Source organism: Cheilinus undulatus, linkage group 22 (genome assembly GCF_018320785.1).
Source record: "Cheilinus undulatus linkage group 22, ASM1832078v1, whole genome shotgun sequence".
NCBI lineage: Eukaryota > Metazoa > Chordata > Actinopteri > Labriformes > Labridae > Cheilinus > Cheilinus undulatus.
In genome coordinates this window covers 26,705,080-26,723,001 of record NC_054886.1, presented here as the reverse complement: position 1 = coordinate 26,723,001, position 17,922 = coordinate 26,705,080, and the positions used below count along the sequence as shown (strand labels likewise).

Here is a 17,922-nt window from a genome sequence, read left to right as displayed (position 1 = left end):
ATTCATTATGTATTTCTTGTTTGGCTTTTATTTAGGCCTGCTTGAAGTTTGTGTGAAAGCTTTTAAGCTCTGGAAGATGCCACCAAATTTAAGCATTTAAAGTGGTCAACATAATCTCCCAAATAGCTTGTCTCTTACATTAAACTGGGGATCATGGGAATCAAATCACAGGGATTTGATTCAGCCTGCAACAACCCCATGCTGAATCAGATCCCCATGATTAATTGTTGCCTAAATTTTCACCAAAATTGAATCTCCCTTGCTGGCTGCTTTTTCCCCACAGGCTAACTTCTCCATATGTCTGTTGAAAGCCGTGCAGGGACAAATAAAATCAGCAACATTTTCAATTTATAGCAGGCTTGTCAAACTCAAGGCCTGGGGGCCAAATCCGGCCTGTGGTATAGTTACACCCGGCCCACAAGATCGTATCATATTCTTATCATAACTGGCCCACCAGTGAGGTCTACATATTTTCCCCAGTATAAAAATATAAATGTAACCTTGATGATTTAAAATATCCTTGTTAAGTCATACAAATCTGAAAAATTAAAGACTAATAATAATTGGATAAACGTCAGGATGTTTTTTCATATTTTCACTGACATCTCACAACTATGTCTTAAAGTTAGGCTTTTGACTTAATCTTATATCTAATTTTGCCCTTTCTGATATACAATTGTAACTTTTTACCTCATATTTTGACCTTTTTAATGCATTATTTTAAATTTTATCTTACATTTTGACCTTTTCAACTCCTATCTTTGACTTTCATCTCATATTTTGACCTCTTAGACTCACAATTCAAAATTTTAACTCATAATTTGACCTTTTAAACTCATGATTTTAAATTTAATCTCACATTATGATTGCGACTTTATATCTCGTATATTTGCCTTCTAGAAACATTAATTTGTCATTTAATTTCATGTTTTGACCTTTTGAACTGATAAGTTTGACTTTTTCCTCAGGTTTTGAGCCTTTAAACTTTTAATTTTGACTTTTTTATCTCAAAGTTATTCATCATCAGTTTTTCGCATAATTTATTACTCATGAAAATGAGGTTGACAGCTTATGGTACATGTTCACCCTGTTAGGCTCTCAGGTTAGACCTAAATTCAGAATCTGGCCCCAGCTGTGATTGAGTGTGACACCCCTGAATTAAAGCATCATTTGTTCTGAATTTATTATGTACTTTAAATTCTGCAGGTCCTTTAAATTATTGTAATAAAGGAAAAAATCCAATTGATCAAACATTTATCAATAGTACTTTGTTTTATTTTTTCCCCATCATCTAGTTCATGTGTTCCCAATCTTTGCTATGTGAGGAACTCCAAGAATACAGCAGTAGCCACTGGCAGGGACCCAACGCTTTTTAATGCCTTGAATTATTTAACATTACGATTGCAGTTATCAAAAATAAACACAAAACTTCTTAATAAATGTCCTTATTATATGAACGGTTAATGAGCTTGTTTGAAATGTTAATTGTCTTCCACAGTGTGTAAGTTCAAGGCTCATAAGCGCTGTGCTGTCCGCTCCACCAACAACTGCAAATGGACCACGCTGGCCTCCATAGGAAATGACATCATCGAGGACGACGAAGGGGTCAGTGACTATGTGGAAATATGTTTAACTGCACGTGTTTGCAGCTATTTTTAAAAACCTCCATTATTTTCTTTTGTTGTGGTAAGATACAGAAGCTTTTTGAGGGAAACACGACTGCATGAAGAAAATAATGACAAGCATCCTTCACAGCTGCTGTTACGACTGTAGCTCAAACTTTTAACAATCAACTGAATGACTGAACAAAATGATAAGAATAGAAAAGCACACTCTAAATGACATTTTGGTTTTGAATCTGTGTAGAGCACTACATGCAAATCAGCCCAACCCAGCATGCCTAAATTTGTTTAAATGGCTTCAAGACAAATGAGTGTGGCCACAGGGCAAGCTGATGCCTCATGTTCTTGGTATTTTTCCATGTTTTCCTCCAGGTGTTCATGCCTCACCAGTGGCTGGAGGGCAACCTGCCGGTCAGTGCCAAATGTGTGGTGTGTGACAAGAACTGTGGCAGCGTGCGGCGGCTGCAGGACTGGCGCTGCCTCTGGTGCAAAGCCATTGTAAGTGAGATCGACTGTTGTCAAACAGTCTGTCTTATCAAATCATCGTTTTCATTCAGAACATCCCTGATACCTCCAAGTTATTTTCATGTTTTGCCCTAGAAAGACATTTAGAGTCAAACATCATCACACCATCATGGTAGATACAAAAGCAATGACATCTGGGCTAAAAGAGTCAGTGCCAGTCAACTCGGCGAAGCTGTCCAAGTTAATTATGTTTCTGGTGTGAGGATGAAAACACACCTGGAGGGACTTTCAGGAGCTGAGGAGAGACAAAACAACTCCATAAACACTTTCAAGATATTACAGGATACATTGTGATTCTGTCTGTGAAACTTTTACCTCAGGAAATGTGAAAAAGAGAAGAAAAACGTGTCTATCACTAATCTTAAGTGAGTCATTTTGTACATGCACTCCTGCATGTGTTTTAATGTGAGTCTTTTTGGAAAAAAAGTGCCACATTTGACCTAGAAAATGGGGGCAGGTACAATTTTCAATATGTTCAAAATGTCTCCTTAAATGAAAACTGTTTAAATTTGTTTTTTTATAATAGCATGAAATTATGACTCCATGCTCAATCAGAATGTGAAAAGCCCCTTAGCTTTTTTGTTCTCGACTCGCTCCCTTGAACCTTTGAGGACTCTGAGTTTCTAAAAGTTCATCTGAGTCATCAGAGTAATAGTGCGGCACTAAAGGTGGGAGCAGAGATCCCGAGGGGAAGAGGAGAGCAGGTCTAAATGAGAAATCTCACAGGGTTGATGAATTTCTGTTGGCTGTGGCCTAATTTTTGACCGCCTCAAGGTAGGTGACTAATATTAATTTCTTTGTGTGAGGACATTAAAGTGCTAAAATTAACTGTCGAGTTAGAGTCAAAGGTAAAGCGCTAAGAAAGCTCCACACAGCTCAGTATAAGAAGTCTACAGTAACACTCATGTTGTCTACAGATTAAAGGCAACGAAAGGCAGTTATGCCTAAAGACAGTTATTTCACTGAGGCAATCCAAAGTGCTTTCCAAGGGTTGTCAAACATTATAAAAACTACAGTTAACTACAAAATAGGAGCATGAGTTAGACTGAATATATATAGACTGGATGCAACATTGCATGTACAGTATGTAGTATAAAGTACCTTTAAGACTGAATGCAATGGCAGTGCAGTTTGGATATCTTAGTTTTGCAGAAATAAGATCTCCTGATGAAACAGAAAAAAATCAGTCATCTGTCCTTGAAAACAACTCCAACACTGTAATATAGATGAAATAGTTCTGACTCATAGCTCCACTTAGCAAGGCTGAACCGCTTCGAGTTTTTACTGCAATTACTTTTCTGCACACAAACACAGAGCAAGGCAGGAATCACAGCGGTATTTGTAAAGGTTATAGAAGTGACATTTGTGGTTTCAGAGGAATGTAATGACCTTTCTGCTTCTAGTGAAATATAGAATTGCTATGGAGACCACTGACCCTGTGCGTGTGTGTGTGTTTCAGGTCCACAACAGCTGTAAAGAACAAATGGGAAAAGTCTGTCCCCTGGGTCAGTGTCGAGTGTCCATCATCCCTCCAACTGCACTTAACAGCATCGACTCGGACGGTGAGACACCTTCTACGCCTACACAGAGACTTACACGTGCTCTTTTGTTCAGAGCATTACGTCTTACAGATGGTTCAAAGTTCAAGAACATCACTTTTCATCTTCAGTGCTGTCTTTCTTTTGATGCACCCGAGAAACTGAACATTCTCTTGAAACTGTTTCAAGAGCTTACATTCTTAATGTTTGAAAAGGCAACTAAAAGCAGCCGCTGAAACTTATTAATTAATGCTTTGTCTTTGTATTGTGAGCCAACAGGAAAATAGAGCTCGGAGCAAGAGCAAACCTAAAATTTTACATTATAAGCCTGTTGTTTACAGCTAAGTCCACCGTGTATGCAGCCATGTTTCCCAATGTACTTTGAAGATAATGTATTTGAAGATAGTCATGCTGATATATGTAATTCTACAAAAAGAAATCCCTTTCATCCCTTTTAACTGGCAAACTCATACCCAATCTTCAGAACTTTTGCCACAATTTCTGTATTGCTACTAATAAGCATTAATATTATTCATGTTTTAATGAGACAAACTGAATTCAAGTGGAAAAAATCCTTAAAGGGTCTTACAGTTGAAAAACAAAACAATTTGGCGAGCTTGGATAGAGCTCTCGAGTTTAATTCAGATAAAAGAGGTATATTATAAAAGTAACTGTTTAAATCTAAGGAAGCTGACATGCATCTGTTCATTTTCATTTGGTTTCCTGTGAAGTCAAGAAAATTCCCACTTGTAATCAGTGGATTTTCAATTTTCGGTGTTCATATATGAAGGTTACACTTAAGGTTTTTCTGTAGTAGCAAGTTCAGTTCTTAGGGTTTTCAGAAAACAATCCAAAATCTACAAAACAACCTACCTTATATGCACGCTGGAGAAATAATGTGGGTTTTGAATGTCCAGCACTTACATTTTAGTCATGTTTTTGTGTCTGTGATGAAAACTAAACGTACTTTTTGTCAATTTTTATAATCAAAGACCTACTTTTAGCTAGTCTTAGTCTAGTCGTCCTTGTAAAATAAAGAATCGACTTTTTTAGTCGTAGTTTTAGTCGACTGGAAAGACAGAAGAGAAACCAGGGACATTTGCTCAACAATGGATAATGTGGTAAAATATTAATTTCCTTTTCAAACCTCCATATCAGCCTCCTCTATTTCTACAAATATCTGATTTTGAGATCAACGAAAGAGTGCCTAAATCATAAACCATTGCTTTCTGCAGAAAAATAACCCCCAGTCAGCTTCACATTAGCACCTTTCGCTTTGAGTTAGCCCGTTAGCACATTAGCTGCTACCATAACTTAGCAGCTTACAACAGCCAAATACTATCCTCCACTGAAAACAAGCACATAACTAACCATTGTTCCGTTTACTAGAAACCACCTTAAAACGTTGCATTACAAATGAAAATTGAGTCTTTCCATCAAGTGTCCCATGTTAGTCCTCATATACTGATGATCTCAACTGTAACCTCCGCTTAAACAGTGCAATCTAACCATTGTGGTTTATTTGGAGTAGTTAATTTCCTTCCAGTACCTTTTAATTAACATTGTGCACTTTAGCATATTTACACAAACATCTTTACAAGTGGTTTGAAGAGAAAAGAGGAATATGGTGATCATGTTATCAAAAGCCTCTGATTCTGTTTATCTTGCCAAATACAACATTACGTTGTGAAGGTTGAATGAAGGAGTTTGTTTCGAAATGAGGCAATTTCATGAGTTAAAAGCTCCCTTTATGTAAACATTTATGTTTGTGTTGCTGGGACAAATTTTTCTAGTTGAAAGAAAAAGCGATGTATGACCAGTTCTTGTAGAATTCTCATCCATTTCAAACATTTTTTCTAATTGTACAGAAAGGAGTTGTTTGGGCCTCAATCCCAAAGCCAGATACATTTCAGGAATTATCACTTTCAATCATGTTTGTTTTCAACCTTTCCCTTCAGGCTTCTGGAAAGCCACCTCAGCGTCATGCTCTAGTCCTCTCCTGGTCCTCTGCAACTCCAAAAGTGGAGACAACCAGGGGGTGAAGTTCCTCCGCAAGTTCAAACAGCTCCTAAACCCAGCCCAGGTCTTTGACCTGATGAATGGAGGACCAGAGCTCGGGTATTTCTCTTTTTCTTCTCCTTTTTACCTGATATAATGTTTAATTGTGTACAGACTGTTCTTTTACCTTTGTGTCTTCATTAGTAGGAGTTTCTGCTTGGGCATGACTTCTTTCATGGAAACACTGATGCTGCAGTTTTCCTGCTGTCTTTTTAATGTCATCTACCTCTAAAAATTTGGTGCTACTCTTCCCCCTCTTTCTCTCCTCCTTCTCCTCTCCCTCTCAGCCTGCGCCTCTTCCAGAAGTTTGTGACGTTTCGTATCCTGGTGTGCGGAGGAGACGGCAGCGTGGGCTGGGTGCTCTCAGAGCTTGATAAACTCAACCTCCATAAACAGGTGAGCTGGAGGAGGAAGAGGATGGGCTGATGATGATATAATAGTGAAGGTGACTTTACAGAATGCTGATGGGTAGGAGAAAGCAGAAAGATTGCTCTTTTGTGCTGATGCAGTGAAGTAGTTGCTGTGATTGTTTTTGTTCTGTCTTTACTGCGTACATATCCTAAGGAAACAAATGCTGAGATACAGAAGAAAAGAGTTCCTTTAAACTATTTAAAAAGTCTTAAATTACACATATAAAAGACCATAAAATGTCTTGAAAGTCTGTAAACTTGGAGTTGCTCATTCACACGGGATTTCACGGCATTTATGACATATTACATAAACAAGCACACAAACCATAAAAAGGAGAATGAAGGAGGCAAAAATGGGGAAGCAGAACTACAAGGTAGTCTGGCTTCAAGACTAAAACTACAGGAAATGGTTGACATGGGTGAACAGTTACTATGAGGCAAGATATTCAACAGATGTCATCAATCATCCATCTTCTTCTGCTCTGCTCGGGGCCAGGTTGTGATAGCAGCAGGCTACTAAGCAAGTCAACCCAGAAGTCTCTCTTCCCAGCAACATTTTCCAGCTCTTCCTGGGGACTTGGAGTGTTCCCAGGCCAGATGAGATCTATAATCCCTCCAGTGCGCCAAGGGTCTCCTCCCAGTTTGGCATGCCTGGAGACATCCAGGAAGCATCCTGCTCAGATGCCCAGACCTCAATTGGAGCACCTGCTCTACTTCAGACTCCATCCAGATGTCCGAGCTCCTCCCTTTATCCCTAAGGCTGAGCCCAACCCCCATCCTGAGGAATCACATTTCAACCACTTGAACTCGCTATCTTTCTTTTGGTCATTACTCAGAGTTCATGACCATAGGTGAGGGTTGGAATGAAGATAGACCAAAAAGAGAGCTTTGCCTTCCAGCTCAGCTCCCTCTTCACCATAACGGTCAGGTACCACAAGAAGACCCCAAGATACTTCAACTCCTTCACTTGAGGCAACGACTCCTTCCCCAATCATACACCACTTATCTCAATTAACTGATAAATGTCATGGGATTTATTCAAATTAATTCAAAGTAGGTTGATTAACATGGTTTTTATGTTAATTTGTGTTGATTAGGAAATTAAAAGCCATATCAAATATAATTTTAATAGTTCCAGGTTGTGTCAGGATGAACAGATGGCATGTTGGAATATGCAGATAAGACAGTTTCAGCATGATATGTCCAACATTTACAATACTATTAAGATTTTTTAGTTTATCTGGCACACTAGCCTGCTTCATTAGTGGTAGGTTGTTGATAGTTTCACACCAGAATTGTATTTCTCTAGAAAAATAAGATGTCTTGTGTTGCTTTGGATCGAGAATAGGCTTTTATCAGCTTGTATGCAGATGATATATTGATTTATCCTTCAGTTGTAACGTCTTGTTTTGTTGTAAACAAATCCTTGCTTCTCTCTACAGTGCCAGCTGGGTGTCCTCCCTCTTGGCACAGGTAATGATCTGGCTCGTGTCCTCGGTTGGGGAGGTCTCTGTGATGACGATGCTCAGCTGCTGCAAATCTTGGAGAAACTGGAGAGAGCCACCACCAAAATGCTCGACCGGTAAGACTAGAGCAAAAGAGAATATAAGGTGAATTTGTATTTAACCATGCCCACAGTGTAATCATGGTAAAAAAAGAATAATGTAACATAATGTTGCAGCAGGGTGAAGAAGGAGATTGATATCACATTGGTATTTAGTAGCTGTTTAGCCTAGCTTAGTATAAGGAAGTCACTGCCTCCTGCTGAGAAAGTCTAGAAAGAGTTTTTTCACCTTCCCTAGACTTTAGAAAATGCCATGATAAATTAAACATGTTTATTTTTGACCGTAGCATGTGTCAATTTGCAAATTAATACATATTTCTACTTTTTGTGCATCTTGCTTTCAAATGGTAATGCTAAGCTAACTTGTCTCTAGCTAACCCCAAAAAATAATAGCCTTCTAGAAAATCCCAACTCAATGTTTCTATATATTTTTTGTATTGAGGATTAAACATGTCATACCGACAATTTGGCTTATTCAGTACATTTTTCTTTTACTGCTAAGTCTCACCACTTTCACGGCTGCGTCCAGCAAGGTTAGCATAGTTTTTGTCAAGATAGTCACTGCTTCTTGTCTAGAAAATCCTGCAAATAATTGCCCCTATAGCCCCAACTTTTCTTTATTTTGATGGAATAATAATACCAGTTAGAATATATTAACTATTAAAAGTCAGGTGTTCTTAAAGGCAAACTGGTCATTTATACACAGATTTTGTTTTGACAGTGGAATATATTAACATTTTGGTTATTCAGTCAGGACCACTTTGTTGCTGTCATTAATTTGCACTTATTGCTGTTATTTATATTAGGCGATGTGGCTATTCTAGCATCCTTCTGTCCTTGAACAACATGGAAAACATTAAGTGGGAACAGCACATGCTCCCGCCTTTCCTGTGCCTCAAAGAAAGGGATAGAAGCAGCAACAAACCCAGAGGAGAGCAGACATCAATAACAGAATGACACTGATTAAGTCCGAATCAGAACAAAGGAGGAGCTGGGGTGGAGGAAGGTTTAAAAAGGCAGCCTGCAGAGGGAGCAGCAAAGCTTACCCAGGCTAGGGCAGTTTAAATATGGCAGCATGAGTGCAATTAGCCTTTAGCATGCCTAGAGTGATTTCAACTGGTTAGCTGATGAGGGCTTACGTGAGATCAGCTGATCTCAAATATATGGTAACACTTGACTCCGTGGCCTGGACTAACACTATATGCTTGATTGTTGGTGTTTTGAATTAGATTTTGGGGTGAGATGCTAAGATTGATACTACTCTCATGTCTGTTGCTGTTTGAAAGAAAAAGGCTTTCTCTAGTTTCGAATATTTATGCTAAGCTCAGCTAACTAACAGCTAGCTTTTGCAAAGACATTTGATATAACCTATCATCTTACCTCCCATAAAATCTGAAATGGCTGTTCATGGGTTTTTTTAAAGCAGTGTTTCCCGATTGGTCAAGCCTCAGGACCCATCCTTACTTCTATGATGACAAATGGCTTCCCAAGTGAAAAAAAATAAGCAGTTTGGACCTGAGATAATACAAAATGTCACATTGTTTCCTCTCTGCTGCAAAACTCACTGTAGTCCCATTTGTTAGAAAAGAGAACCCATATTTATGCATATTTGTTTCATATATACGGCATACTTTGCTGAACTGCCAGCATAAAAATCTAACTTTGCATACCCACTTCTATTGTATTTAATGGCAGGTGGCAGCCAGCATTAAACATATCACCACCTCCCTTTTACTTCATGAAAATAACTGCTCAACATAGATGGCTTCATGTAACTCTTCCTTATCCTAAGCAAACATCCATGGTCCAACGAAAAGACTCTGGGAACCACTTTACCAAACCAGTTTTCCAAACATCTTGCTCATATTTGAGGCATTTTTGTCCTCAGCATGAATTCTTCCTGATTTTGTTGACCTCTCATTTTTATCAGCAGAACAATCACAGATAGAGGAAGGACACGGTGACTGTCTATTTCCTGACTCCTGTCTTCCTATCTTGATCTGATTAACTGATAATGAAGTTTATTATCTGAATGTAGGTGTCTCTCTGTGTGCCTAGGTGGAGTGTGATGACTTACGAGGTGCCCACCAGTGCTAAACGCACACCGATCGTGAAAGAAGACGACAGCCTCGATTCTCCTCTGCAGGTAAATGACTCTGCGGGAACTTTGAGGAAAACACCTGCGTGTTGACAGATGGTTTCCATAAATTAGTCCCGCAAAGGCAGACTTCACATGCCAGAGATAATTTTGGAAAACATCCTCTGAAAATGATTAAACCTGGCAGCTGGAAGCCAAAACAATCAGAGGAATACCATGGGGAATGGTGCTTGAAATTTCAGATACCTCTTCAATCCTGGATAGTAGTTAAAAGACATTAAATAACTGCATGACTGCTCCTGCATTGTCAACACATATCTAGGCTTCTTGCTGTTTAATATTTACCAACGGAGCGGTCATATTTTGCCAGTTTTAAGACTTTAAGCCTCTTATCCGTCTCTTGTAAGCTAGTTATATTTACAAGCTGAGGAGTTTTTAGCTGGTAATGAAACAGACGGCAAATTATAGTGAGGATAATCATAATCCTCCTTATTTATTTTATTCTAATCCTTATAAAGCACATTGAGATAGAGATAAAAACAAGCAGATTCACCAATAATGACATAAAACTGTTGATTTACCTAAAGGCAAGTTTTTTTTCTAGTTTTATGCTTCTGGCCCAAAAATTTAATGATAATATTTATAGAAAATCCAAAAACATCTCACTGTACCCTAAACTTTGGATCTTCTAGTGACTTTAACTTTGTTAGCCACTTTTGCTTGCCTGCCCTGCAGGAAATTAATCCATTTAATAAATTGGAAGTCTGTACATTTCTCTGGTAATTCTGACACTAAAACCAGTTTCAACTACGTCTACATTTCATGTCATTCATGCATTTCAAGTTAGGAAGAGCTCAGCGTCTTTTTGAGGCATTTGTTTGCAAAGATCTCGGTAAATAAGTGCACTGAAGGTGTGCTGTTGACACAGAGTTGTGTATAGAAACCTTGTGATATTCCTTGTGACTTCTTTAGATGCCAAAGGCCATGTTTATGGTTTGCATTATCAAGCAGCATTTTGACACTAAGTTCCTGCACTTTAGTACCTGCATCCATACAATGCATGAGCAACATGCCTTCAGTAATGACCCGATTTCAGTTCTCACTTGCCTCTCTCAAATGCAAACAACAGCCTAAACATTATTTCAGTTGCTCTTATCTTGCTCTAGTATCCCTTCATGTGATGTACAGTGAAGCCACTTGCAATATGAATGAGTTAGGGCAGGGGTTTTCAAAGTGTGCAAGAGTGCATCCCCTAAGAGAAAATTATTCCTCTGGTGGACCCCCAGCCACATAAAGTTTCAGATTGAAAAAAACAACCATATTTTCAAACATTTACATCTTATCTTTAAATATTTTTAACAAAACTATATTTTTTATATTTCGGTCTGCAAATGTTCTTAAACATCTCTCTTTCCCAGGCAATTCATTATTTGGTTTCAGTAAGGAATTTATTGCCAATACTACCTGATTATTATAATGCTCTACGCTCTTATTTAGTGGGAGCTAAAAGTTTTAATCTGTACAGTTGATGCAGGATTGCATAACAGTAGACCATCCTCCACCTTCAGCCTTTCTTGGTACTCACTTTTGATCAGTGCAAATACCTTTCACTTCCTGTTAAAAATTCCCCTAGTTTGGTCACTAGACTTGTTGCTCAGTCTTAAGATGACCCCAAGGTTAACACAGCCTCATGCTGTCATTAGCTTGTATATCTTTGCAAATTTAACACTGTGACTTGAGCATCGGCAGGATCCTTGCAGGAAAATCCTAACTTGAATAGTAGACTCTAGTCCCTAACTATAAGTCTATACATTTAGCTCCATTCACAGCCAACATTAGCAAAGCAAATCTCCTTTTTTCTGGTTTATTTTATTTTATTTTATTTCTGTTAGATTTAATTTTTTGGCCTTTTCATGCCTTTATTGAATAGAGGAAGGACAGTGGATAGACTCAGAAACAGGGAAGAGAGTTGTGAGAGACATGTGGTAAAGGGCCACAGGCCCACCTCACACTTTGAAAACCGCTGAGTTAGGGTAAATTAGCCACAAGCTAAGAAACACACAGTTCCTTTTTAACTGCATTTCTCCCTCTCCCCTCTGTCATAAAAATATTTTGAAAGGACAGGGAGACATGCTATTCAGATTATAAATCTTATGGGGTACTAGTTAGACCGAAATAACACATAAGTTGAAGACAAGAAGTTACAAGAGAGTCGTGTTGTGTCGTTCTTGGGCAAGCTGGTCCCAAGAGTTGGCCCCTTTATGAGTGTCTGGAGCCAGCTCCCATTTGAGAGATGGATTTCTTTTTTACATTTTTGCTGTTTAAAATATACATAAAAGCAAAATGGTACCAACAGAAGAGCTGTTTGAGAACTAAAAGACCAGCTTTTATTTGAACTGAGACAGATAATTTGGATTAGTTATACTCTTTATACATAAATAAGGTCTCACACACAATGAGAAGAATATCATCTGCGTCGATTACTGTCCTACTTGTACTTTCTATATATAAAACATTTTCAGACACATAAAGAAATATATCATCTGTGTATTGAGAATGCGTCAATTACGGTCTTCATTTTACTGTATGCATGAAAAAAGTCAGACACATGAAGAAGAATATCATCTGCGCATGGGGGAATTTTCTTTAGCATTCTTATTCAGACTGTATTTATGGCCTGATACATAATGAAGTATATCAGGAAGTACCTTTATTTTGAAATAAATACATATATATATATATATATATAAAGTTATTTTGAAAGGAGTACAGTAATAACTTCAGATTTTGTTTTGTTTTGCTGGTTAGTATTTGCATGTATTCAGTTGAAAAACACACACTTCATAACAATCATTTTTCATTGCATTTTGCTAGATAACCAAGCAGTGGACTCATGATTCCATTAATGTATTAGATTGTAAATGCAGTATTGTCCAGTAAATCGTGATTCCATATTATTACCCAAACATGCAACAATATTTATCACCTTATTTCTTCATGCTTATATTCTCCATAACAGATGTGCATAATCTCATTCTAGAAACGTACAATGTTCTGTATTTAAATCACAATTAAAGATCAGGAGATTTAGCTATTATACCTCTAAAAACAGCTTCATAAAAGGTTTACCAACTTGAAAGTTTTTACTATGTCAGAATGTAAACATTCCTGCAAAACTACAGACTTTTTCATTGTAATTCTGACCTTTCTCTCTCCCTTTCAGGTCCACATCACTCAGTATGCAGACTCCGTGGCCTCCCACCTCGCCAAGATTCTCGACTCGGACAAACACAGTGATGTCATTTCCTCTGCCAAGTACGTCTCATTAACACTTTCATGAAAAAAGAGCAATCAGATGAAGTCAGGCGAAAGAAGGGGAAGGATGCAAAGACAGAATAAAGATGGAATGAAGGGAGGAGAAAGCTGATGAGAGAGAGGGAAATGGACCAAAAAGAGGGGGCGAGTGAGTGTCTGGTCAACGGGTATCGATCTTTCTCCTTCAGTCTCATCCCTGAGGATGCACTCTCTCACATACACACGCTTGTAGGGACATTAAGTGAAGCAGACAGATGAATCAGTATTTAGAGCTCGTCCTCACTGCATTAGTACATTAGTCGTCTCCCTTTGGGGAGAGCGAGGCAGCCGTTACAGAGCGCTTTTCTTCTCCGCCTGTGAGCGGTAGTTCTTGTTTTTATGTGTGTGTTTAACTGCTGCTGATTGTAGTGGAGACCCGATGGCACATTTTTAAACCCCCGCAGGGACTTTGGGGACATGTTTAAAGCACATTCTCATGGAAACATTACACCAAAGAGTGTGCGTTTTCTTTCTTTTTAAATGTGTTGTTTAAAGTCCCAGGCTGAATTTCAACAGGTTTTCATGAGCAAAGTTTAAGTCCAAAATATCAGTAAAATTCCTCTTCAAGAATCAGTTTATGGAAAAATCTTGACAAAGAAACCTCAGAGTCAAACATGGTGTTTAAAAGAATTATCAAAGCTAGTTTGTTTAGGAAGTACAATGAAATATGCTAAGTTTTGTTATGTTTTGTGTTGTGGTGGCATGACCTTGATTTATAAATATAACATAAATTTTAGCTAGTAAGCGTATATCAGGATATGATTAGCTGTTTTGGCCTGATATAGCCCATTTATTTTACTTCAAATCTTTTATTATGTGTGTTTATGGTTACTGATAAATGCTTTAGGAAGATAGGGCAGATATTACATGATCATTCATAGTTCTGCTCCTTTTCACTCATAGTTGAAGAGTTTAGGTTGGATTTAAATTGTTGTTTGGTTAATTAAACAACATAAACTTAAAACAAATAAATTAATAAATAACAGACAATACAAGGCCAAATACGGACCCTTGTGGGATACAATATCGAACATTTAAAAAAGCAGATGAACGATCATCAATTTCAGTACATCGCCTGCTAGTATTCAAGTAATTGTCAAACCACCCAACTAGAAATGCATTCGATTAGCTAGCCAGACAGTTCAATTCCAATCCCTTTATAGTCTGCATCACAATTACAAGACTGTTTTACAAAAGTTTTCATCACTTCGGGGCCACAATCCCATTCAAACACTCCATCTCAACTGTAATGTAGCAGCCCTCCCACCAGTCACCACTCTAGTTCTTATGAAACATTACTGCGTGCTTGCCACAATGCCCTTTAATCCAGTATAACAACCCTTAACCACTTTAACACTGACATCAAATTGAAAATAAAGTCGGGCCCATTGTGGACCCCTGTGGGACACCATTTTAAACATGTCGAAAAGCAGACAATCAACACATTGCTTTCTGCTATTCAGGTAATAGTCAAACCACCCAACTAGGGATGCATGCCATTAGCTAACCAGACATTTAAGTTGCTATTTATTTGTAGTCAGCACTAGGTTTAATTTCGTCAACTAAAACTGTGACTAAAAATGTTTGTCAACACACTTTTTTCCATGAGAAAGACAAGCCAAAAATAGACATTTGATGAATAAAACTGACTAAAATAAGTTTAGTTTTCGTCAAGGTGACTAAAACTAGACTAAAATGTAACTTAGGTTTTGTCAAACATTCAAATTTCATATTTCTCTACTGTGGGAAAATCTGTTAAAAGACAATGCATTTGTAGCTATTCGGCCTCTCAGCTGTAGTGAGCAAGGACCCCAGGTTTGGCAGAGTGCAGAGAACACACTACAATGATTTGGTTCCAGATTTAGGCAAGAGAATAAATGCTAGGACTAAAAGTTAAGACTAAAATGTGAGGACTTTTTATGGACTAAAATTAGACCAGAGTTGAAAAAGTACCAGACTATCATACTCAAGTGAAAGTACAGTTACTCTGATTAAAATTTACATAAGTAGAAGTAAAAGTACCGGTCTATAAATCTACCCAAGTAAAAGTAAAAAATATGTCCTTTAATATTTACCCAAAGTATTGAGCACTAAGTAGCTACTTTTGATACCCAAGGGGCTTTCACAGTGAAATTTAACTGGTCCTTAATGTGCAATAACAACAGGAAAATCTGGACCTAAAAAACAAGGCAGCAGTTGTTTTGGTAGGAAATATGGAATCATTCTCTTGCTATGTGCATGTACTGACCGTCATGTGTTGTGAAAGCCAAATGACTGATCATTTTCATGTTGTTGGCAGAAAGCTTGGACCTCCTTGTTGGGACTTGTGGTGTTTACTTTTTTACTCAGTACTTGATGCTTTTTAAAATGTAATTAAGTATGATACTTCTCTCTAAATTTACTTTAGTAAAAGTAAAAGTAGGGATTTTAAAAACTACACAGAAAAGTACACAAAAATGCTACTCGATTACAGTAATTTGAGTAAATGTAATTAGTCATTTTCCACCCCTGAATTAGACTAAAATGTTTTTAAGTTTTTGACAACTAAAACTAGACTAAAATTATAAAAGGTAGAAATGACTAAAATGTGACTAAAACTTAAATGCATTTAATCTAAAGACTGAGACTAAGATTAAAAATAGTTGTCAATGTTATCACTGGTCAGCACCAGAATTAAGTAACTAACTATTAATCAGTTCAGGCCCACAATACCCGTCGGATGTTCTGTCTGAACAGTAATGCAGCTTTCTGCCACTAGTAGCCACTCTAGTTTATCTTAATGACTATTGCCTGCTTTCTACAGTGTTCTGTAATCCAATATAAACAACCTCCAACTGCTTTAGCACCAATATCATCCTGTAGGCTAGCACTGTTTTAATTGTAAACACAAGAAGAAAGTTGTCCAGAGTCAGTTTATACTTGTGTATCACCTCAGCAGTAAGTGACGATATTCACTTAATATAAGTTGCAATACATTACTTTCTATCATTCAAAGAATTTTCAAACCCACAAACTAGGGAGGCATGCTGTTAGCTAGCCAGCTAAACCTTTAGATATGGATCCCTTTGTAGTCAGCACCAGAATTATGAGTCTGTTAAACTAATTTTGGACATTTTTTTGGTTCAGTTCAGGCCCACAATCCTGACCATCAAAACTGTGGTGCAGCAGCCCACCACTAGTAGTCACCCTAGTTTTTCTTTAAGACTACTACCTGATCCTCAGTCCAACGTAAACAACCCCTAAGAGCTTTGACAGCGATAGCATCTTGTAGAACCAGCTTGGTTTGGCACGATATTTTGTGTTGAATCAGACGGTAAACTTCGCCTAGAAATATCACTACAGCAAAGTTACACTTTGAAGCAAAACACTAGTTAAAGTCTTTCTGGTTTACTAGATTTTAGAGTAGTTGATTCATATCCAAAAGTAGAAAACTGCACATTATTCACTCTCACTTTACAAACATAAACTACAGACTTGGCCTTTCAAAATCAACCATAGACAACGTGAACATTCTGCTTTCATGCGTCTGTTCCCTTAGAATATCCATGATGAAGGTAAATCTGCAGATCTGTACATGTTCTTTATAAAACAAGAGCACGTTTTACTGCAGTCATGTTACGAGATTCAGCATTTGCAAAAATCAGCGGGACTGTGTGAGTTTGCAGAATCGTCCCTGCTGAGTCACACAGCAGCAGAGTAACAGCTGCGAGTAAACAGAGAGAGTGTGGAGGAGCTGACGGGCAGGTAGGCGGCCTTGAAACCAGAGCGCTCTGATGTGACTGCATCATGACTCACTACACATGTTCACCTGCTAATTCACCCCACAATAACATTTATCACCTTAACCCTCACCCCCCTCTCCCCCCTGGCCCCGGTTCAGGTTCCTGTGTGGGACGGTGAATGATTTTGTGGCGGAGGTGGGGAAGGCTTATGAGAGAGCCACAGAGAACAAGGAGGAGGCCGACGCCATGGCGAAGAAGGTAAACACTTTTACTTTTCTATGTGTGTGATGTGAATTTATTATATAACAGGTTGTATAACAGGAAGTAGTGGGCTGTGTAGGTGTGTCTGTGTGTGATATGTGTGTTTAGAGTCATCACTCCCTCTGGTACTTCAGATTTTCACTTTAAACACTTTCAAAGGTGGATATCAAACTGAAGAGGTGAGGACTGAGTACTCTCCACTGTGGCGCAATTTAAAGTACTTTGCTTTAATACTTATTAATACGAGTATGCAGGGAGATAAAGGCGTGCAGAAGACAATTCAAGAAGACAATAAAGTGCATCCTGTTGATTTTGATACATGACTAATAATTGCATTGATACCAGCAAGAAAGGACTTTAAAAACTGTGCACAAACTGACGTCTTCAGGTGTCACTGCTGCAGAAGTGGTGCACTGGTTCAATTCTGAGAGGTTAAATCCCTTTAAAAGGGTCCTTTTGTGTGGAGTTTGAATGTTCTCCCCATGCATTTGTGGGTCCCACAGTCCAAAAACATGCTTGTGAGGTTATAAATTCTTCCCTTTTCTGCTTTGTCTTTCATCTATGTCTCTTTTGTTATTATTCATCTTTTTAACTATTATAGTAAACTACTTTTGTGTGCATTAGTCTCTAAACCTTTTTACCTTTTTGTCAATCACTTTTGTACAGTCCTGGAAAGCACTTTGAACTGCAATTGAATTTGTTTGAAAGGTGCTATATAAATAAAGTTTGATTGATTGATTGAACCCTTCAAGCCCTAAGCTATTTTTCTT

The 17,922-nt window shown here is 38.0% G+C and overlaps 1 protein-coding gene across 3 annotated transcripts in view; it reads left to right on the top strand.

Annotated features, from left to right (window-relative positions):
* si:dkey-172j4.3 (diacylglycerol kinase eta) overlaps positions 1–17,922 on the top strand; it is a 117,535-nt gene that overhangs the window by 79,045 nt on the left and 20,568 nt on the right. For all 3 annotated transcript variants that reach the window (XM_041779314.1, XM_041779313.1, XM_041779315.1), the window contains 9 exons: positions 1,499–1,605; positions 1,995–2,120; positions 3,607–3,709; positions 5,644–5,803; positions 6,031–6,139; positions 7,596–7,735; positions 9,776–9,863; positions 13,039–13,130; positions 17,050–17,149. In XM_041779314.1, the coding sequence (XP_041635248.1) occupies positions 1,499–1,605; positions 1,995–2,120; positions 3,607–3,709; positions 5,644–5,803; positions 6,031–6,139; positions 7,596–7,735; positions 9,776–9,863; positions 13,039–13,130; positions 17,050–17,149 (1,025 nt within the window). The remainder of the gene's footprint in view (positions 1–1,498; positions 1,606–1,994; positions 2,121–3,606; positions 3,710–5,643; positions 5,804–6,030; positions 6,140–7,595; positions 7,736–9,775; positions 9,864–13,038; positions 13,131–17,049; positions 17,150–17,922) is intronic.